The sequence below is a fragment of the Canis lupus genome, chromosome 17 (assembly GCF_011100685.1).
Source record: "Canis lupus familiaris isolate Mischka breed German Shepherd chromosome 17, alternate assembly UU_Cfam_GSD_1.0, whole genome shotgun sequence".
NCBI lineage: Eukaryota > Metazoa > Chordata > Mammalia > Carnivora > Canidae > Canis > Canis lupus.
This window is the reverse complement of record NC_049238.1, coordinates 57,932,106-57,954,471: the sequence shown is the minus strand read 5'-3', so window position 1 is coordinate 57,954,471 and position 22,366 is coordinate 57,932,106. Positions and strand designations below refer to the sequence as shown.

The 22,366-nt window shown below is 45.6% G+C and overlaps 1 protein-coding gene across 18 annotated transcripts in view; it reads right to left on the bottom strand.

Moving 5' to 3' along the window:
* Positions 1-7,464: 7,464 nt before the first annotated feature.
* The window catches only part of PDE4DIPP2 (phosphodiesterase 4D interacting protein), a 224,251-nt gene continuing 209,349 nt past the window's right edge, over positions 7,465-22,366 (bottom strand). For 7 of the 18 annotated variants that reach the window (XM_038561936.1, XM_038561943.1, XM_038561940.1 and 4 more), the window contains 9 exons: positions 18,890-19,102; positions 15,142-15,258; positions 13,777-14,003; positions 12,272-12,412; positions 10,819-10,957; positions 10,477-10,523; positions 10,177-10,203; positions 9,532-9,583; positions 7,465-8,848 (listed from right to left, as the gene is read on the bottom strand). In XM_038561936.1, the coding sequence (XP_038417864.1) occupies positions 8,655-8,848; positions 9,532-9,583; positions 10,177-10,203; positions 10,477-10,523; positions 10,819-10,957; positions 12,272-12,412; positions 13,777-14,003; positions 15,142-15,258; positions 18,890-19,102 (1,157 nt within the window). In that variant the 3' untranslated portion in view covers positions 7,465-8,654. Of the gene's footprint in view, positions 8,905-9,525; positions 9,611-10,176; positions 10,204-10,476; positions 10,524-10,818; positions 10,958-12,271; positions 12,413-13,776; positions 14,004-15,141; positions 15,259-18,889; positions 19,103-22,366 lie in introns of those variants that run through there. The other 11 variants (XM_038561946.1, XM_038561954.1, XM_038561952.1 and 8 more) reach the window with 8 other exon arrangements.

The window sequence follows — 22,366 nt, the reverse complement described above, 5'->3', positions numbered from 1 at the left end:
CAACCCCCACCGAGCCCTGCACCAGGCAGGGGCACAGCAGCTCCCCCAACTGCTGACACCTGAGAATCAGCACAACAGGCCCCTCCCCCAGAACACCAGCTAGACAGACAACTTCCAGGAGAAGCCAAGGGACTTAAAGACTTAAAGAACACAGAATCAGAAGATACTCCCCTGTGGTTCCCTTTTTTTTTTTTTTCTTTTTTTTTTTTTTTTTTGGTTTTTTGTTTTGTTTTGTTTTGTTTTTTGTTTTTTTGTTTTGTTTTGTTTTGTTTTGCTTTTTGATTTGTTTCCTTCCCCCACCCCCCCTTTTTTTCTCCTTTCTTTTTCTTTCTCTTTTTCTTCTTTTTTTTTCTTTCGTTTTTTTTTTTCTCTTCCCCTTTTTTTCTCTTTCTCTTTTCTTTCCTTCTTTCTCTCCTCTCTTTTTCTCTTTTTCCCAATACAACTTGCTTTTGGCCACTCTGCACTGAGCAAAATGACTAGAAGGAAAACCTCACCTCAAAAGAAAGAATCAGAAACAGTCCTCTCTCCCACAGAGTTACAAAATCTGGATTACAATTCAATGTCAGAAAGCCAATTCAGAAGCACTATTATACAGCTACTGGTGGCTCTAGAAAAAAGCATAAAGGACTCAAGAGACTTCATGACTGCAGAATTTAGAGCTAATCAGGCAGAAATTAAAAATCAATTGAATGAGATGCAATCCAAACTAGAAGTCCTAACGACGAGGGTTAACGAGGTGGAAGAACGGGTGAGTGACATAGAAGACAAGTTGATAGCAAAGAGGGAAACTGAGGAAAAAAGAGACAAACAATTAAAAGACCATGAAGATAGATTAAGGGAAATAAACGACAGCCTGAGGAAGAAAAACCTACGTTTAATTGGGGTTCCCGAGGGCGCCGAAAGGGACAGAGGGCCAGAATATGTATTTGAACAAATTCTAGCTGAAAACTTTCCTCATCTGGGAAGGGAAACAGGCATTCAGATCCAGGAAATAGAGAGATCCCCCCCCTAAAATCAATAAAAACCGTTCAACACCTCGACATTTAATTGTGAAGCTTGCAAATTCCAAAGATAAGGAGAAGATCCTTAAAGCAGCAAGAGACAAGAAATCCCTGACTTTTATGGGGAGGAGTATTAGGGTAACAGCAGACCTCTCCACAGAGACCTGGCAGGCCAGAAAGGGCTGGCAGGATATATTCAGGGTCCTAAATGAAAAGAACATGCAACCAAGAATACTTTATCCAGCAAGGCTCTCATTCAAAATGGAAGGAGAGATAAAGAGCTTCCAAGACAGACAGCAACTAAAAGAATATGTGACCTCCAAACCAGCTCTGCAAGAAATTTTAAGGGGGACTCTTAAAATTCCCCTTTAAGAAGAAGTTCAGTGGAACAGTCCACAAAAACAAAGACTGAATAGATATCATGATGACACTAAACTCATATCTCTCAATAGTAACTCTGAATGTGAACGGGCTTAATGACCCCATCAAAAGGCGCAGGGTGTCAGACTGGATAAAAAAGCAGGACCCATCTATTTGCTGTCTACAAGAGACTCATTTTAGACAGAAGGACACCTACAGCCTGAAAATAAAAGGTTGGAGAACCATTTACCATTCGAATGGTCCTCAAAAGAAAGCAGGGGTAGCCATCCTTATATCAGATAAACTAAAATTTACCCCAAAGACTGTAGTGAGAGATGAAGAGGGACACTATATCATACTTAAAGGATCTATTCAACAAGAGGACTTAACAATCCTCAATATATATGCCCCGAATGTGGGAGCTGCCAAATATATAAATCAATTATTAACCAAAGTGAAGAAATACTTAGATAATAATACACTTATACTTGGTGACTTCAATCTAGCTCTTTCTATACTCGATAGGTCTTCTAAGCACAACATCTCCAAAGAAACGAGAGCTTTAAATGATACACTGGACCAGATGGATTTCACAGATATCTACAGAACTTTACATCCAAACTCAACTGAATACACATTCTTCTCAAGCGCACATGGAACTTTCTCCAGAATAGACCACATATTGGGACACAAATCGGGTCTGAACCGATACCAAAAGATTGGGATTGTCCCCTGCATATTCTCGGACCATAATGCCTTGAAATTAGAACTAAATCACAACAAGAAGTTTGGAAGGACCTCAAACACGTGGAGGTTAAGGACCATCCTGCTAAAAGATAAAAGGGTCAACCAGGAAATTAAGGAAGAATTAAAAAGATTCATGGAAACTAATGAGAATGAAGATACAACCGTTCAAAATCTTTGGGATGCAGCAAAAGCAGTCCTAAGGGGGAAATACATCGCAATACAAGCATCCATTCAAAAACTGGAAAGAACTCAAATACAAAAGCTAACCTTACACATAAAGGAGCTAGAGAAAAAACAGCAAATAGATCCTACACCCAAGAGAAGAAGGGAGTTAATAAAGATTCGAGCAGAACTCAACGAAATCGAGACCAGAAGAACTGTGGAACAGATCAACAGAACCAGGAGTTGGTTCTTTGAAAGAATTAATAAGATAGATAAACCATTAGCCAGCCTTATTAAAAAGAAGAGAGAGAAGACTCAAATTAATAAAATCATGAATGAGAAAGGAGAGATCACTACCAACACCAAGGAAATACAAACGATTTTAAAAACATATTATGAACAGCTATACGCCAATAAATTAGGCAATCTAGAAGAAATGGACGCATTCCTGGAAAGCCACAAACTACCAAAACTGGAACAGGAAGAAATAGAAAACCTGAACAGGCCAATAACCAGAGAGGAAATTGAAGCAGTCATCAAAAACCTCCCAAGACACAAGAGTCCAGGGCCAGATGGCTTCCCAGGAGAATTTTATCAAACGTTTAAAGAAGAAATCATACCTATTCTCCTAAAGCTGTTTGGAAAGATAGAAAGAGATGGAGTACTTCCAAATTCGTTCTATGAAGCCAGCATCACCTTAATTCCAAAGCCAGACAAAGACCCCGCCAAAAAGGAGAATTACAGACCAATATCCCTGATGAACATGGATGCAAAAATTCTCAACAAGATACTGGCCAATAGGATCCAACAGTTCATTAAGAAAATTATTCACCATGACCAAGTAGGATTTATCCCTGGGACACAAGGCTGGTTCAACACCCGTAAAACAATCAATGTGATTCATCATATCAGCAAGAGAAAAACCAAGAACCATATGATCCTCTCATTGGATGCAGAGAAAGCATTTGACAAAATACAGCATCCATTCCTGATTAAAACTCTTCAGAGTGTAGGGATAGAGGGAACATTCCTCGACATCTTAAAAGCCATCTATGAAAAGCCCACAGCAAATATCATTCTCAATGGGGAAGCACTGGGAGCCTTTCCCCTAAGATCAGGAACAAGACAGGGATGTCCACTCTCACCACTGCTATTCAACATAGTACTGGAAGTCCTAGCCTCAGCAATCAGACAACAAAAAGACATTAAAGGCATTCAAATTGGCAAAGAAGAAGTCAAACTCTCTCTCTTCGCCGATGACATGATACTCTACATAGAAAACCCAAAAGTCTCCACCCCAAGATTGCTAGAACTCATACAGCAATTCGGTAGCGTGGCAGGATACAAAATCAATGCCCAGAAGTCAGTGGCATTTCTATACACTAACAATGAGACTGAAGAAAGAGAAATTAAGGAGTCAATCCCATTTACAATTGCACCCAAAAGCATAAGATACCTAGGAATAAACCTCACCAAAGATGTAAAGGATCTATACCCTCAAAACTATAGAACACTTCTGAAAGAAATTGAGGAAGACACAAAGAGATGGAAAAATATTCCATGCTCATGGATTGGCAGAATTAATATTGTGAAAATGTCAATGTTACCCAGGGCAATATACACGTTTAATGCAATCCCTATCAAAATACCATGGACTTTCTTCAGAGAGTTAGAACAAATTATTTTAAGATTTGTGTGGAATCAGAAAAGACCCCGAATAGCCAGGGGAATTTTAAAAAAGAAAACCATATCTGGGGGCATCACAATGCCAGATTTCAGGTTGTACTACAAAGCTGTGGTCATCAAGACAGTGTGGTACTGGCACAAAAACAGACACATAGATCAGTGGAACAGAATAGAGAATCCAGAAGTGGACCCTGAACTTTATGGGCAACTAATATTCGATAAAGGAGGAAAGACTATCCATTGGAAGAAAGACAGTCTCTTCAATAAATGGTGCTGGGAAAATTGGACATCCACATGCAGAAGAATGAAACTAGACCACTCTCTTTCACCATACACAAAGCTAAACTCAAAATGGATGAAAGATCTAAATGTGAGACAAGATTCCATCAAAATCCTAGAGAAGAACACAGGCAACACCCTTTTTGAACTCGGCCATAGTAACTTCTTGCAAGATACATCCACGAAGGCAAAAGAAACAAAAGCAAAAATGAACTATTGGGACTTCATCAAGATAAGAAGCTTTTGCACAGCAAAGGATACAGTCAACAAAACTCAAAGACAACCTACAGAATGGGAGAAGATATTTGCAAATGACATATCAGATAAAGGGCTAGTTTCCAAGATCTATAAAGAACTTATTAAACTCAACACCAAAGAAACAAACAATCCAATCATGAAATGGGCAAAAGACATGAACAGAAATCTCACAGAGGAAGACATAGACATGGCCAACATGCATATGAGAAAATGCTCTGCATCACTTGCCATCAGGGAAATACAAATCAAAACTACAATGAGATACCACCTCACACCAGTGAGAATGGGGAAAATTAACAAGGCAGGAAACAACAAATGTTGGAGAGGATGCGGAGAAAAGGGAACCCTCTTACACTGTTGGTGGGAATGTGAACTGGTGCAGCCACTCTGGAAAACTGTGTGGAGGTTCCTCAAACAGTTAAAAATATACCTGCCCTACGACCCAGCAATTGCACTGTTGGGGATTTACCCCAAAGATACAAATGCAATGAAACGCCGGGACACCTGCACCCCGATGTTTATAGCAGCAATGGCCACGATAGCCAAACTGTGGAAGGAGCCTCGGTGTCCAACGAAAGATGAATGGATAAAGAAGATGTGGTTTATGTATACAATGGAATATTACTCAGCTATTAGAAATGACAAATACCCACCATTTGCTTCAACGTGGATGGAACTGGAGGGTATTATGCTGAGTGAAGTAAGTCAGTCGGAGAAGGACAAACATTAGATGTTCTCATTCATTTGGGGAATATAAATAATAGTGAAAGGGAATATAAGGGAAGGGAGAAGAAATGTGTGGGAAATATCAGAAAGGGAGACAGAACGTAAAGACTGCTAACTCTGGGAAATGAACTAGGGGTGGTGGAAGGGGAGGAGGGCGGGGGGTGGGAGTGAATGGGTGACGGGCACTGGGTGTTATTCTGTATGTTGGTAGATTGAACACCAATAAAAAATAAATTAAAAAAAAAAAAAAAAAAGATTGGATCAGACAACCACCCAGGATTTGTCTCTAAGGTAACACGGGGAGTGGCACTAGTACTTGGGGCATGTAATTGGAAATTACATTGTGCGTATAGGCCCCAGAGCTCAGGACAGGTAGAGAGGACGAACAGAACATTAAAGGAGATCTTAACTAAATTAGCCCTGGAGACTGGTGGGGACTGGGTGACTCTCCTACCCTTCGCCCTATATAGGGTGAGGAACTTCCCATATAAGATGGGACTGACTCCCTACAAGATCATGTTCGGTCTTCCTCCACCTGTTATCCCCAATTTAAAACCTGAGGTGCTTGCTGAATTTGATGATCACCAACTTCTTTTCTCCCTCCAAATGTTACAATGAACCCATGAGCAGGAGTGGCCTAAGCTGAAGGCCCTCTACGAGACTGGGCCACCCCCGGGCCCCCATCGATATCAGCCGGGTGACTGGGTGTATGTGCGGAGATACCAACACCAGACGCTCCAACCTCACTGAAAGGGACCTTACATCGTGATCCTGACCACTCCCACCGCTCTCAAGGTCAACAGGATTACTCCCTGGGTCCACTACACCTACGTCCGTCCGGCCAGCTGACCCACAGCCACAGTTCTCAAGGACTTTGTTCCAGAATGGAAAAGCCAACCAGACAAGGACAATCCTCTAAAGCTAAGACTGCGCCATTCTCACTTATTTCCCACCTCCAAGACTCCCTAGTCTGAGGTTGTCCTTCAAAATAGAAGGGGATTAGACTTAATCTTCTTTTTATTTTTTATTTTTATTTATTCATGAGAGACACACAGAGAGAGAGGCAGAGACACAGGCAGAGGGGAAGCAGGCTCCATGCAGGGAGCCCGATGTGGGATTCAATCCCGGGTCTCCAGGATCAGGCCCTGGGCTGAAGGCAGTGCTAAACCACCTGAGCCACCCGGGCTGCCCTAGACTTAGTCTTCTTACAACAAAGGGGGAGGGAGGTTATGTGCTGCCTTAAACATAGGATGTTGTTTCTTCCCTGGCATGTAAACAGGAGCAAGAACAGCAACAAGGTTGGTTCAAATCCTGGTTTAGTCATTCCCCCTGGCTCACTCTGAGAGCAACCTGGACCCATGATTGGGTCCATCCTTAGGTTCCTCTGAGAGGGGGAAATGTGGAGGCTGAGAAAATTAAGGCCATTCCACTTGAAGTTCAGCGTTAGCACAAGTACAGCCACCCCAGGCCCCTGTGAATAAGAGCTGAAGTTTACATTACTTCAGTTACAGGAAAAAAAAAAAAAAAAACAGTTTACAGCTTAAAGCCCTAGAAAGCCCTATTAGAATGAGAACAGAGCCCAAGCCAGTGGCAGAAAGTCCCATATTAGAATGAGAACAGAGCTTAACGCCCCTGAAAGCCCCATATCAGAATGTAAATAGAACTTGAGAAATTCCTCCTCCCCCCGCTTCTGGAGGTCCCCTAGACCATCCCATAAAACTAAGCTGAAACCCAGCTTGGTGTCCAAGTCCCTGCTCCGCTGTGTCGGGTACACTTGGACCCAAGCTCGAGCTTGTAAATAAACCCTCGTGTGTTTGCATCGGTGTCAGCTCCTTGGTGGTTTCTCCGATACGTAACCTTGGGCACAACAATCCATTCTGCTGATTGGGCCAGCGAGTTCCTCTATACTGACAACCAAAAGCCTTCATGGAAACACTTGAACAGCAGAGTGTGACAGCAGATGTGGGGTCACCCCATGGACTATCAGAGTAGGAGGCATCTCACCTGAGGTCTGACTCTTGTTGGATCTTTCTGTTACTGGTAATGGTGGTGTGAGGATAGTATTAGTGGGTTATGTTTGTGGTGATTGCCCAGGTTTGTAACTCTTTCTAGAAATAATTGTGGAGGGATAGCTTTATAGTAATCCTTAGAAGGTAAAGGTCATAAAACAGGACTCTTCCAAGGAATATTTGCAGATCTCTATGCCAACATTTATGGAGTGACTTACACACTTGTTAATCAAATGTCTTTGAGTAAAACAACTTTATTTATAGTCTTGGGTCAATGTGAAAGGACAAGTTTAAACTGTGGTCTGTAGCCCACCTGCATCACAATCACCTGGGGTATTGATGCAAGAAATGCAGATTCTGGGACCCTCACCAACTAAAACTCTTGGGATTGGAGCCCAGGAAGTGGCTCCTGTGATCTCCACTGCTGACTCTAAGACTCTCCAGATCTAAGAAGTACCCTCTAATATTTTCAGATTAAGGACTCTTAGAAAAAGACAAAGAAGGCAAGATGTCTCCTTTTAAATTTAGACTTCAAGCATTAGACTATGACCTTCATAGAGGCAGCGCATCTTTCATACTCTTACCAGCCTAGAGATTGGCACTGACGTTAGAAACAGAGCAGGTGCAGAAAAACGTTTTATTCTTTATACAGATTTTACTTTCATAGCCACCAGAAAGATTCTTTCATTTCCTCTGACAGACCCTGTCCACCTGTTATGTTGCCCTCCACATAGTGCTATAGTAACATACATAAATATCTATGGTACATTTATACACGCGTACATGCCTTCTAAAGCACTGCTAAGACACAGACTAGGCTTGCACACAATGGGGGCTTCTGAGGTGCCACTTAACGTGATCCCTGGTTTGTCTTACACAGGACTTTCAGTGAGCTTGGTCTGGCCGTGAGTCCTACTTGCCAGAGAGGAGTTAGGATGATGAAAAGAGACGGCATATTTAGAGTGAGGTCGCCACACTTTGGAGATCATAAGAGAATGGAAATAGGAGGTGCCAGGCTAAGCAGGAGATGGCAGGTGGGAAGCCACTGCTTTTACCAGGTGGATCAAAGCCCTCAGGTGCTGCAGTGTAGACTGATGCCCAGCCTGACAGTGTGGCCAGCTGACGTGGCCCCAGGTAAGGGTGGATCTGGGAGCAGTGCTGGCTGAGCCCCACTGGCCCCCAGGCACCTTTGTCACTTGTGTGCTGTGCTCTAGAACTGCTGAGGCGCTCCCATGTGGGGACCACATGTAGGAAGCAGGGTCCAGGCCCCCTGAGTTGACCATCTGAAGAAAGGTGCTGCAGTGAGAAATGGCTGCTGCGAGTTCCCAGGCCACGGTGGCCCTAGAAGCAGGGTCAGGAGCTCCTCTACAAACCCTGCATGTTTTTCTCAGTGCTGGGCTGAGCAGCCCCTGAAGGATGGTGTTCCTTAGCCCCAGGAAAGGCTGCCTTCCTTTCCCCCTCGTCCACTGGGCCATGCCTGACTCCTCCTGGACCCTCCAGCCAGTGCGGAGGAGTGGGGTCCAAGCCTCCTCAGCAGATTGGGACCTGCACAAAAGGGGGGCAGGCCCATCCTTCCTGCTGTTTGAAGGACCTCTGGGGGCTCCTCTTCTTGCGTGGCTCCTGGAAGGCAAGGGTCACAAGACTGGGGTGCTTGCCAGAGCCCTTAGGGACTTCACCTGGGAACAAAAATATAAGCTGAGAGCCCAGTATCAGGCCCTGCTGGTGGCTCCCTGAGCTGCAGTGAGCACTGGGCAGTGGCAGACCCAGGAGCTCTGTGAGAGCCTGTAGGGGGATGCACCCAGGGGCAGAGTGTGCTCCTGAGGATCCCCTGCTGCCACCAGGTCAGAGAGAAAGCTCCCCACCACCAGGGACAGGTGATGGCCCTGCTCAGAGCCATGATACACATAGTGCCCAGATCCCACACTCCCTCTTCAGGGGCCAGTTCCATCCCCAGTCACTTGGAGCAAAATGTTGCCTTCTGTGACCTCCCAGACAGAGAAGGGCTTGGTATGACACATCCACATGTAGTAACAGCCTATTGTAGGAAGGAGAGGACATTGTGCAGGGAGGTCCCCTGTTCAGTTCACACCCCATTTATTCATGAGGAGAGGAAGGGGCTGAGTCAGCAGGGAGCTCAGAACCCCCTGAGTCTAGTGCCCCCTCTTACAGATGAGGGGCCACCCAAAGCCTCAGGGACAGGGATTAGACACTGGGCCTTAGGTCCTTTCCATTGGTCTCTGGGAAGTGCAGAGGAAATGTCCAATCAAGGGGAAGCCAGTCCGTGTTTGGGGCTGTAGGGTTACCTTTGCTGGGGCAGGAATAAGGCTTTACAGAGGCCATCTTGTAAGTGTTCTTCTATAGAGGCTCAGGAAAGAAAGGAGTCAGCAGAGAAGAACAAAAGGGAGTTAACACCCAAAAAAAAAAAAAAAAAAAAAAGGAGAGTGAACTCATGTCCTGACCCATTTCATGCTGTGGGATCAACATTCTCTCAGGTTACAGTCAAGGAACCATCCTAGGAATAGGCCCCATTGCTCATGGCAGAGCTTTAAAGACCATGTGAAAGGTTTAGGTTCTGATTTGCAGGCCACCTGCTATTCATCATCAAACTTGCTAGGGAATGTATTAGTATTTTAAGGTAATGTACAGAATGCCTGCCATATGGTAACATGTCTCCTCAAGTTTCATTTTTATTTGTTACCAAATTCGCTTTTAGGTCAATAAGAACCAATGGTTTTCTTTGGAAAAAGTTGTATGAAAATTGAATTGCTCTTCTCAGCCTGATAGAGTATGCAGTGGAGCAACCGATTAGATTGCATCTTGTTTTCATGTGTTCATGAAGTGAATGAGAAGTGTTACGGGAAACCCTAGAGCTGGCCCCAACACCCCTTTCCTGGATGCTGATTCAGAGGCTGTCTCCCCATGTCCCCTGACCTTGAGAATCAACTCACTTGCTTTCCTCGGATTCCTGACTTGGCCTAAAGGAGGGAAGAAATGTAGAGAGGAGAGAAGAGGGTGACAAAGTGACAAGGAGCCGAGATGGCAGGGGAGGAGCTGGGGCGGGAGAGGTGATGGGGAGCGAAGCTGGAAGGAGGCTTATTGAGGACCCCAGTCCTACAAGTGGACTAGAAATCTTCTCCTGGAAGGTCAGAGCGGGTCGGCAGACTCTGCAGAAGTCCGCAGACTCTGAAGACATGGGGAGAGATTTGGGCTGGGCTCTGTGGCTTGGACTGGTGCAAGGGGATCCTTACCTCCAAATTAGTCCTTGCCTTCTTCAAAACATCATGTGTCCTGGTCACTGAAACAACAAAAACAGCCAGGCAGGCAGAAGTGACCAGCTTGGCCCATATTTGCCTGGTGTGGGTTCTAAAGTGTGTCTTTCTGGCAGGTCAACCCAGGGCCTCCTGCTGCCCCACCTGCCCCTCCCTCTGCACCCACAAGGACTCCTGTCACAGGAGGTTTGGGGACATTGCATCAGTCTGCCCCTTCCCCCCAATCTGTCTTGTCATCCACAGCCTAAGTAGGGAGTGTGGAACACCCTCCCCCACTGCACCCCCAATCTCCTCTCCCATCCCCTGGCTCAGGACACCCACAATGGCTGAAGATGAACTGCTCCATGCTCTCCTTCTGCTGGTGGGTGGTCTTTAGACGCTCAGCTGTGCACTGAAGGAGGGTCTCCTGTTTGGTCAGTTTGGTTCTCAGTTCCAGAAGTTCCTTTTTCATGGCCTGTCCCTGGGGAAGTATTAGAGGCTCTCTGTCAATGGTCAGAAAGCCTAAAGCTCCTCATGCTTTGTGGCTCTTGAAAATAAAAAGTGGGATTCTATAATCTTCTCAATGATTTCTGGACTGGATTCCCTCCAGGAAAGCCTCTAAAACCCTCCAGCTGAGGCCAGCTTAGGATGAGCCCATCAGGTCAGGACACTGCGAACCTGGGAGCCCCATGGAGATGAACTCAGGCCTCCAGGGAAATACCAGAACTCCCAGTGGGGAACAGAGCTCACAGTTAGTGGCTGACATCCGTTCTCCTGCCCTGGCCTCACGGATAAGACTTGCTCCTTGGGAATGTTATGCCTGCGGATACAGTCTGCCATGTTGTAAATATTTGTACCAACTTCAAGATGGCAAAACACTCTCTCCCTTGGAACTGGCATAGTTGGAGCCTGTAAGGTGTCATTGATATTAACTTGGCTCCCATGGTCATGGGGGATGGGGCAGGGGAGGGGCGGGGGAGATTGAGAAACCTTCCTGTCCAGGATCCTGCCAACCAGAATCTAATCCTCATATCTGAGAGCCCTTCATAAGTCGGGGGGTGGCTGACTCTCCTGGGCCTGTCCCAGAGATGTGGAAGTAATCTGTAGGTTGGGATGCAGTGGGTGGCTAAAGGCTGGTCATCTTATGGTGACATTCTGTGGGGGTAGCACAGGGAAAGGAGGTGTTGACCCTTTCACATGTCCCTAAACTTTTCAGTTCAGGTAAGTTGAGAAAGTAAAAGAACCTGAACATTCATGGGTCACCAGCATTCTTGTGTATCTACCTTCTCCATATTGTTTTTTAAAGATTTTTACTTAAAGATTGTATTTATTTACTTGAGAGAGAGAGAGATAAAGAGGGAGAGAGAGAGAGAGAAAGGGAGCAGGGGGGACGGGCAGAGGCAGAGGGAGAAGTATGCTCCCCACTGAGCAGGGAGCCTGATGTGGGGCTTGATCCCAGGACCCCAGGAGAAGTGAGACAGTTAAGTAAATGAACCACCCATGCACCCTTTACTTTTTCTTTCTTTTTAAGATCTTTACTTCTTTATTTGAGAGAAAGACAAAATGCTGTCTATATATTGTGCCCTTCCCTCTCTGCAGGGGGTGGGAGGAGAAGGGGTGTCGGAAGAGCTGCACTGCAAGCAGCCACCAGAGGTGACCCATCTCCCTCCAGGGACACTCCTCTACAGCCCCTCTGTCCCACCTCAACTGTTCAGCTCCTGACCTTTAGGACGTGTGGAACCAAAGAGGCAGAATGCCATCTGGGGAAGAAGCAGGGAAGGATGCTGCCACTCACCATGTTGCCAGACAGGGCAGGGCTGGAGCTTGGCAGGGCCGCTCGCCAGAACATATTGAGGAGGGAGGCCGACTCCTCCAGCACGTGCTGCAGGGCTTGGGTGCTGCTCCCAAGTTCATGGATGCCTTTGCCACCTGGCACCTGGGAGAAGGTAGAGATGGGGGAGATAGTCTTGGACATCATTGAGGCTGAGAGATCACACTGTCTTGCCCCTCTCTCCCCCACCCAGCACAGGGCTCAAGTTTCCTTCATGAGTGCAACACCCACACACGGGCCTGACTGACCCTGTGAAACCCCTTTATACCCGGAAGCCCAGGATCTCCACCTCAGCAGTGACCTCCAAACTGCAAGAATCACTTCTAGTCCTGCTCCTTGCTCTCAAGTCTTAGGTCCTTGATTTTGCATTGGTACCCCCTGTACAAACCCCTAAATCACACCCTCTGCTTCAACTGGGCTGAACCATTTGTAGCTCCAAGGACTGAGATGCCATTCCCTTGACCTGGAATGTCATCCTCCATCACCCAGAGAAACTGTGCACCCCGCAATGGTTCCTCCAGGACCCTGTGACTTTCCTTGCCCCACAGAATGAACCCTCTGTTTCCTGCCCTCACAACTCAAGAGGATGGCTTCTGACAAGGACCGCAGACCCTCTGTTGTCCTTATTTACTTGGATGTGTGGCTTTCTCTCTGTGGTAGGGGCTCTTGGGGAAAGGGTTGTCCCTGCACATCCATGTATCTCCAGTGGCTTAGCACAGCAGCTGGTACTACTTTTTTTTTTTTTTTAAAGATTTTATTTATTTACTCATGACAGACACACACACACACACACACACACACACACACACACACACAGAGATAGAGAGGCAGAGACACAGGCAGAGGGAGAAGCAGGCTCCATGCAGGGAGCCTGATGTGGGACTCGATCCAGGGTCTCCAGGATCACACCCCCGGCTGAAGGCAGTGCTAAACGGCTGGGCCATTGGGGTTGCCCCAGCAGCTGGTACTTCTCTGAACAAGGAAGTACTTTGAGAAAGCTTGCTGGCTGCTTCCTTCCCCTGCTCAGTTTGCACAGAGCAGTCCCCTGGCTGCCAGGCTTCTCACCCCTTCTAACAGCATGAGGCCCATTGGGATGCAAATCTTGAATTTCCAGCCATCTGATTAAGTGATTTTACTCTACCCATGGATGACCATGCTCCAGGGTGACTGGATCAGACAGGAAGCTACCAAAAGGTGCTCAGCAGAGCACCACATGTCATCCAATGCTCAGCTAATGCTCTACAGATGAGGATGACAATGCTGCACAGGCTTTTCTGTGGTTCTGAGAGGAAATGTCAATCAGAACAGAGTTTATAATGAAGATAGGAGATGGAAAAGAGAGGCCTGGCTGAGTGTTAAGCATAAGATGTATCCTCAACTGTGGGAGATGTACAGCAGGAGAAGGAGCTAAAATCAGAAAGAAAAAGGGCACAAGGAAGAGGAGGACCTCAGACCTATGATGTGATTACCTCTGTCGCCTGAGTTTCAAGGCCAGGGAGGGTGTAGGCTGATCTCACAAGTGCTGTTATCTTTTTGACCAGCACTTTGCCCTCACCAATCTGCTGTCTTAGGGCACTATAGTCATCAATGTGGCCAATCACATGGCGGCCGTGCTTATTGGCAAAGGAGCCATCGATAGCTTCGCCCTCCAGCTTGGGAGAGTTCTTCATTACTGGAAAAGCATCCAAATTCAGCTCTGAAAAACAAAACCAGAACAACATGGAATCCACAGTGAAGAGCATAATCTCAGTCCACTTCACTCTAAAAGAGACATCAAGTAGTCAAAGAGGTCAGGAACAGGAGAGATACTATGTGATGAGGTAACAGGACTAGCTGGGAACAAAGCACAAGCCTGGGGCAGCACATTGACAAGCCCTTGAAACAGGCAGAGGGACATTCCTCTATGGACAACTGCCTCAATGTTCATGCTTTGCTAAAGGCAAAGGGCAATCTTAGCCTGACCGCTAGGATCCTGTAAGCCTACTTTAGCATATAAAAATTCCTTTAGAAATTTCCTTTATCTCTAAACCCCCAAGATACATGTTGGCAATCATCCCCCAAGCACATGGCCCACCCATATACATCTGAAGGGTCTCATGACTCAGGGTTTATTAGACGTTAATAAGTGACCTTTTCCCAACAATAGCTAGCCCCCTCAAGGTCCTGGAGAGCTTGCTTCCAAAATTCCTTAGATAGAAAACTATCCTCAAACCCCTCCCAACTCCCAGGAATATAATCAGCCATCCCTCACAGGCCTGGGGCAGCAGCTCTTCCTGCCCAAGGGTTCTGTCCTGTGCTTTAATAAAACCACCATTTTGCACCAAAGACATCTCAAGAATTCTTTCTTGGTCATCAGCTCCAGACCTCACCTATATTCCAAAACTTCATCATACAGGAAGATACAAGCAAGGTGCCAAGCCCATAGATTTCTGGGTTCTGTTTTTCCAGTCTTTCTTACATCATCTCATAATGATAAAATTGAGGGGAGCCAAATCCTTATTGACAAATGAAATATCCAGGACAAATAGTATTCGAATAAAAAATTTTAAATCTCAGGTTAGGAAGACACAGACAAAGAAATTAAGCTGACTGCAGAGAGCACTTACAAGGAGAAAGATTAAAGTGCAATGAAGCACAACAGAGCCAAAGGAAAACCACAGGAGGGATAATGGCAAGAAACGTGGCCACAGAAGGTGCAATGAGTAGGGCTAAAGACCTCGGGACCCGGGGAGAAAAATCTCTCCAATCAGATAATGTGTCCATTAGTAACCAAGGTTACTTGCATTAATAACTTCCCATCATCAGTCCCTGAATTCTTCAGTTGCCATACTTACCATTTATCCTATTGAAAATAGCTGTCTCTGAGCCTGGAGCAGCAGGAGAAGAGCTAGGGAACATGAGAGCTGGAGAATTCATGCCAACATCTCGGACTGGAGGGGAAGCAATTGAGTCTAGGGTGGAAAGAGAAGAACAATTTTCAGGATCCCCAGAACACACTACTCATCAAGCCCCATGCACAGCCTAGTCTTCACCAGCAGATATCTAAGGCAGCGTGATTCATCTCATATGATCCTCACTCACAGACCAGGATTGTAAGTGACAGCAAAAAAAAAATCCCTTAGTTTGGAACAAAAACACGTTCCTTTAGTGGAAGTGTGTTCCATGAGAAGCAACTTCTGGTTTGAAAAATTTCTAGGTACATTTTTCTAACCTGTGTTTTGAATATATTTCTGCGTGCAATTTCTAATACAACGCCTTGCAGGTTTTTTTTTTTTTTTTAAGATTTTATTTATTTATTCATGAGAGGCAGAGACACAGGCAGAGGGAGAAGCAGATTCTCTGTGGGGAGCCTAATGAGGGACTCCATCCCTGGATGCAGGATCATGATCTGAGCCCAAGGCACACACTCAACCACTGAGCCACCCAGGCATCCCTAATACAATGATTTGTAACTAAATATAAATATGTGTACGTATGATGTGGAAAACAAAGGCAAAATAAATGTAGATAAAACTAAAAAGATTTCCTTATAACCTGCAGCTCACTGACAAATACTTGAGGCAGGCAGAACAGGACAGTAGTTCAGGAACTCCCAACTGTCTTAATGTTAATGACTTGCTAGGGGGAAAAACAGTCTAAGCTTGACAATAGCCAGGCCTCCGGTATGGTATCCTCTGAGTCTTCTTTAGCATATGAAAATCCTTTTGGAAACATCCCTTTGCCTTTACCTCTGCCAACTCCAAAGTATATAATCAATGGTTCCTCACAGCTTCAGTCCAGCTCTTTCTGCCCACAAGTTCTGTCCCCATGCTATAATACAAACACCTTATTGCACCAAAAATGTGTCAAGAGTTCTTTCTTGGCTGTCAGCTCCGAACCCCAATTTTCCCACATCACATTTTTGTAATATATGTATCAAAATTACTGGATCAAAGAATGAATTGATTTGTCACCAATTAAACTAGCATTCCAATCACCATCCTGAGTTAGTGCTGGAAAAAATGTAGTAGGATGAGAAGAGTAGAGACAGAAGCCATGGTGCGCTAGAGATCCCCTCCTGGACACCAGGCAGCAACCCTCCAGTGGAGGAAGTGGAAAATATCACAGAGAAGACCGGAACGATCCTGCTCAGGCAAAGGTGGTTTAGAACCAGCTTTCCAGGCCAGGTGTCTGTGCTGGGTGAGGAGCAGGAGAAGCCGTGGCGTCACCGGTACTAAATCCCGGCTGGTGTCGTGGGGACACAGTGAGAGGGGAAAGTTGGGAATCACAACTGAACACTACAACCATTGTGGCAGCCTGAGGAGAGCCAGGGATCCACCTAATGCAGTCCAGCAGTTTCTACAGGCCAGGCAAGATGCTCGGCAGCCCACGCAACTCGTATGTATGTATGTATGTATGTATGTATGTATGTATGTATGTATGTATTTATTTATTATTATTTTTTTTAAATTTTTATTTATTTATGATAGTCACACACACACAGAGAGAGAGAGAGGCAGAGATACAGGCAGAGGGAGAAGCAGGCTCCATGCACCGGGAGCCTGACGTGGGATTCGATCCCGGGTCTCCAGGATCGCGCCCTGGGCCAAAGGCAGGCGCCAAACCGCTGCGCCACCCAGGGATCCCTATTTATTATTATTTTTTTTTTAATTTTTATTTATTTATGATAGTCACAGAGAGAGAGAGAGAGAGAGAGAGAGAGAGAGAGGCAGAGGGAGAAGCAGGCTCCATGCACCGGGAGCCCGACGTGGGATTCGATCCCGGGTCTCCAGGATCGCGCCCTGGGCCAAAGGCAGGCGCTAAACCGCTGCGCCACCCAGGGATCCCTATTTATTATTTTTTAACTCGTTCTTATTTAATGGCCACAATGCATGATCTCAGAAGCAGTCACCTTCATTTGACAAATAAGATAATTGTCCGGTCAGTGCTTTTCCACAGCCAGGACTGCCCCGGGGGCAGGAATGGTTTCCTCCCAGCTGAGTTCCCCTCAAAATTAGAGAATGGGAGGCCAGCGATACTGACACAGAGCACAGTGAGGACGAAGGACGGGCTGGAAATCCAAACCTCTGGCTGCAAACCTTAGGATTCCAGTTAAGGTCTCAATGCCAGAATTTTCCCATGTGAAATACTGAGAGTAAAACCTCCCTTTCCTTGGATGAAACAGTTTGAAAAATTGTTTGAAAATTCATGGTGATGAAGTTTTGGAATATAGATGAGGTCCGGAGCTGATGACCAAGAAAGAATTCTTGAGACATCTTTGGTGCAAAATGGTGGTTTTATTAAAGCACAGGACAGAACCCTTGGGGAGGAAGAGCTGCTGCCCCAGGCCTGTGAGGGATGGCTGATTATATATCCCTGGGAGTTGGGAGGGGTTTGAGGATAGTTTACTATCTAAGGAATTTTGGAAGCAAGCTCTCCAGGACCTTGAGGGGGCTAGCTATTGTTGGGAAGAGGTCACTTATTAACGTCTAATAAACCCTGAGTCATGAGACCCTTCAGATGTATATGGGTGGGCCATGTGCTTGGGGGATGATTGCCAACATGTATCTTGGGGGTTTAGAGATAAAGGAAATTTCTAGGGATCCCTGGGTGGTGCAGTGGTTTAGCGCCTGCCTTTGGCCCAGGGCAAGATCCTGGAGACCCGGGATCGAATCCCCCTGTCAGGCTCCTGGTGCATGGGGCCTGCTTCTCCCTCTGCCTGTGTCTCTGCCTCTCTCTCTCTCTCTGTGACTATCATAAATAAATAAAATTTAAAAAAAAATAAAATAAAGGAAATTTCTAAAGGAATTTTTCTTTCTTTCTTTCTTTTTTTTTTTTTTTAAGGAATTTTTCTATGTTAAGGTAGTCTTACAGGCTCCTGGGGGTTTGGCTAAGATTGCCCTTTGCCCTTAGCAAAGTTTTTTTTTTTTTTTTTAAGATTTTATTTATTTATTTGTGAGAGACACAGAGAGAGGTACAGACACAGGCAGAGGGAGAAGCAGGCTCCATGCAGGGAGCCTGACGAGGGACTCTATCCCCAGTCTCCAGAATCACGCCCTGGGCTGAAGGCAGCGCGCTAAACCGCTGAAAGTATGAACATTGAGGCAGTTGAGTCCGCAGAGGAAAGTCCCTTTGCCTGTTTCAAGGACTTGTCAATGTGCTGCCCCAGGCTCGTGCCTTGTCCTCAGCTAGCCCTGTGTTCCCCCATCAATGGTACATTTTAAAGCACTTCCCAAATACAAGGAATATACGTTAACATACACAGCTAGTTACTGTTGAGCAATTCTTGTGTCAGGCACTTGTAAGTGATTTCATGTCATGCTCCAAATGACATACAACGTCTATATGATTATCATCTTCATCTTGAAGAGGAGAAAACTAAGGCTTAAGTACCTGAGGGCTTCAAACACCTTGCCCAAGGCAAGCAACCTGTAGTGGCAAACTCAGAATCTGGAGCCAGCTGTGATCCTAAATCCCATGCTTTCTCCCAAAGCTCCCATTTCACCCTGACCCCAAGGAGTGTGGAAGAGGTAAGTCGGTCCCTTTGACCAGTGACATCCTCGCGACTGCCCTGCTCACTATAGGTCCCCTTGTCCTTCCTACCTTGCTTGTCTCCAGGGTCCTCCTGGCTGGTGGAAGAGGGATTGAGGCTGGTTTTGCTCCTTCCGCCATCCAGCTGCTGCTCCAGCTGCAGTCGCAGACAGTTATTCACCTGTATGCTTTGCTCCAGCTGCCCTCGCAAAGCTCGGATCTCTGCCACCAGGTGGCTCAAGTCACTGCTCAAAGGGACCTGGTGATAGGCATCCCAAGTGGAAGCTGAAAGGAGAGGAGGTGTATGGTGACATGGATCCAAGCATTTCCAAATGATGAAGGAGCAGAAGTCTAGCTGAGGAAAAAGCACAAACTGACACCCGGTAAACTACCCCCTTCTCCAATCCACATAATCCTGGATGGGATTTGTGTGACATTCCTCCATGATGCTCCAAAAAATCTTAATGGTAATGCTTTGCTAGAAGGAAAAACAACCTCAACTTGACAACTGCATGGCCTCCAAGTATGTCTTCTTTAACATATGAAAATCCTCTAGAAACCTCCCTTTTCCTAATCTCCCTCAACTCCCAAGTATTTAATCAGCAACCCCTCACAACCCTGGGGCAGCTGCTCCTGCAGAGGGGTCCTGTCCCCAGCTTTAATAAAACCAAAGACATTTTGCACCAAAGACATCTCAAGAATTCTTTCTTGGCTGTCAGCTCCAGACCTCACCTCACCCAACCTCACCTGTATTCCAGAACTACATCACAAGCATCTGTTAAAACACTCCTCTGTGATATCCCTCTCTGCTCAGGACCCCACTGTCCTCTCAGGGACCCAGGCCACACAACTGGGATGCAGCTACCACTTTTCCTGGCTCACATTGAGTTGAGATACCACACATTGGAATTTTCTTGAGGCTCATGTGACCCACATGCAGCCAGAGAGCCTTGGATCAGAGGTCAAGCCTAGTATTATTCTGCTTCCACAGGAACCCTAGACCTACAGGCCAGAGAGCAGGGTCTTCTTTTTTTTTTTTAATTTTTTTATTTATTTATGATAGTCACAGAGAGAGAGAGAGGCAGAGACACAGGCAGAGGGAGAAGCAGGCTCCATGCACCGGGAGCCCGACGTGGGATTCGATCCCGGGTCTCCAGGATCGCGCCCTGGGCCAAAGGCAGGCGCCAAACCGCTGCGTCACCCAGGGATCCCGAGAGCAGGGTCTTCTAAGATCGGGGGTCACCACTGGACTAGAGAAGGGCAGGGGATGAGGGAGAAGGAGAGTTGATGCCACCATGCTCAGGAGTCATGGAAGAGAAGAAGAGGAGAGTGCCAGGCCTTTGGCAGTACGTAGAAATGGGAGTCTTCACTGGAGGCCAGAAGTGCCAGCTCACTGGATGGTTCCACTTCTCCATGGTTTTGCTTTTTTTTGGAGGGGACGGGGAGGGTGCCTTCATTTGCCAAACACAGTCTGTTTCTTCATACTGGGGATGAAGACAGCTGAGAAATATTCTACAAGACCACCTCTCTTACCTGAAAGCTTGAAGCCAAATATATTGCAATGAGTAGAATTTGTTTTGTTGCTTAGAAAGGCAATAGGACCTATATACCATCTATCATAAATAGCACATGCATCTGGTTGCATCTGGGCCACAGGCCTTTGGTCGAACACATTCACATTTCTGTGATGAGCCAGATGAACAGTGTCACTGAGTGGGATAAGTAATGGCTGTGAATACCCCTTTGGTCAGTTCAGATAGGTTTTGTGACCAAATGAATATATGAAAGAGATTTCACAGAATTCACAGTTCTCATGGGATTATAAAATTAAAGATTATGGAGGCTTGGTGGTAGTAGCTTTGAAATGACTCCTTAGGGATCCCTGGGTGGCACAGCGGTTTAGGGCGATCCTGGAGACCCAGGGCGCGATCCTGGAGACCCGGGATCGAATCCCACGTCGGGCTCCCAGTGCATGGAGCCTGCTTCTCCCTCTGCCTATGTCTCTGCCTCTCTCTCTCTCTCTCTCTCTCTGTGACTATTATAAATAAATTAAAAAAATTTAAAAAAAATGAAAAAAAGAAATGACTCCTTAAATACCTGTAAGAATGGAGTAAGGCATGAAAGGCATGTAGTCAGGATGAAGTATTTTCTAGATATCAACCCCGAAGTTCCATGAAGCTCCTTCCTGTCTTTCTTTCCTACATCCAAATTCTCACAGTTTTGCTTGTTTTTCTTTAAAAAATTGCCATTCTATCCATTCCTTTGTATCTTCCCAACAGCACCTTAGATCAGCCTCTCCTGACATACATAAATAAATGCCCAATCATTGCACCCATACAGTGAGCTTCCCTGATTGGAATGTCTCCCAACTTCAGCATGTCCCACCAGTCCTATCGTTGGAGAGTTCTGTTCCTGTCAACTACCTGTTTTGCTTGGAAAAACATATGCACTTTCCATGGCCTGCTACGTAGAATGTAAACTGTCACTGTACCTTGTAGGTCCTCTATATATTGGCATCATCTGTTCCATCAACTGACCTGACTCCTCACACTCCCTGATCCAACGCTCCCATGAGTGCACACTAGCTATTGCTCAGCCTGCAGTGTCCCTGACACTTCTTCAAGTTCTGGTTCACCTTCTCATCAGCCCATTAGGAAATCCAATCAGGTTTTATGAAAATTCAAATTTGGCTGGATATTGAAAATTCTATATTGCTTAAAGAATTTTTAAACATAGAATGAAAAAAAAATTAGAACTGAAAGGATTCGAGAGCCAACATCCCATCCAAAGCAAGAGATGCTTTTATGGGATTCCTGACAAGTCATCCCTTTCTATTCAAAGGGAGCTTGGATTGGAAGCTTATTCCTTCACAAACTAGCAATTTCATCACTTGAAGGCTCTAGTGATAAGGAAGGCATAATTAAGTAAGTCAAAATTCCACTGTCCTTCACTCAGCCTTTGACTGGTGTTCAGCCATCTGAAGGGACACCAAACATATCATCTCTTTTTCACCTGATAGTTCTTCAAATATTTATTTATTTATTTATTTATTTATTTATTTATTTATTTATTTATTTATTTTTAGTTCTTCAAATATTTAAAGCCAGTTCTTATCTCCTTGTGATCTTTTCCAGGCCAAAAATTAGTTTCTTCAATCAGTTTGAGATTTCAGGTCCCTCAGCATGGTGACCCCTGTCATCACTCTGTTCCCTGGTTTGTCAATGTCCCTTTTACAAGATGGCGCCCCAAAATCTAACAATATTTCCATATTTCCGACATAGTCTTTCCATATGGACACCACTCTTACCCTACCGTGGTCTCAGTTTGGGTTGGCTTTTGTAGCAAACCTTGACCTACAAGTTCCTTGTTGCAGTGAGTTTCTAACTCCTCAACCTCAAGCCCACAGATGGCTAAAGAGTCAGGCCTCATCATCCTGTACTTCTACCACTGATATTTTTAATCAAGCTCAGGTGTTTTTTTTTTTTTTTTTAATCTTTTCTAAATTTCATCATATTGATGTCAGTCCTCTGTTCCAGCCTGGTTGGAGTC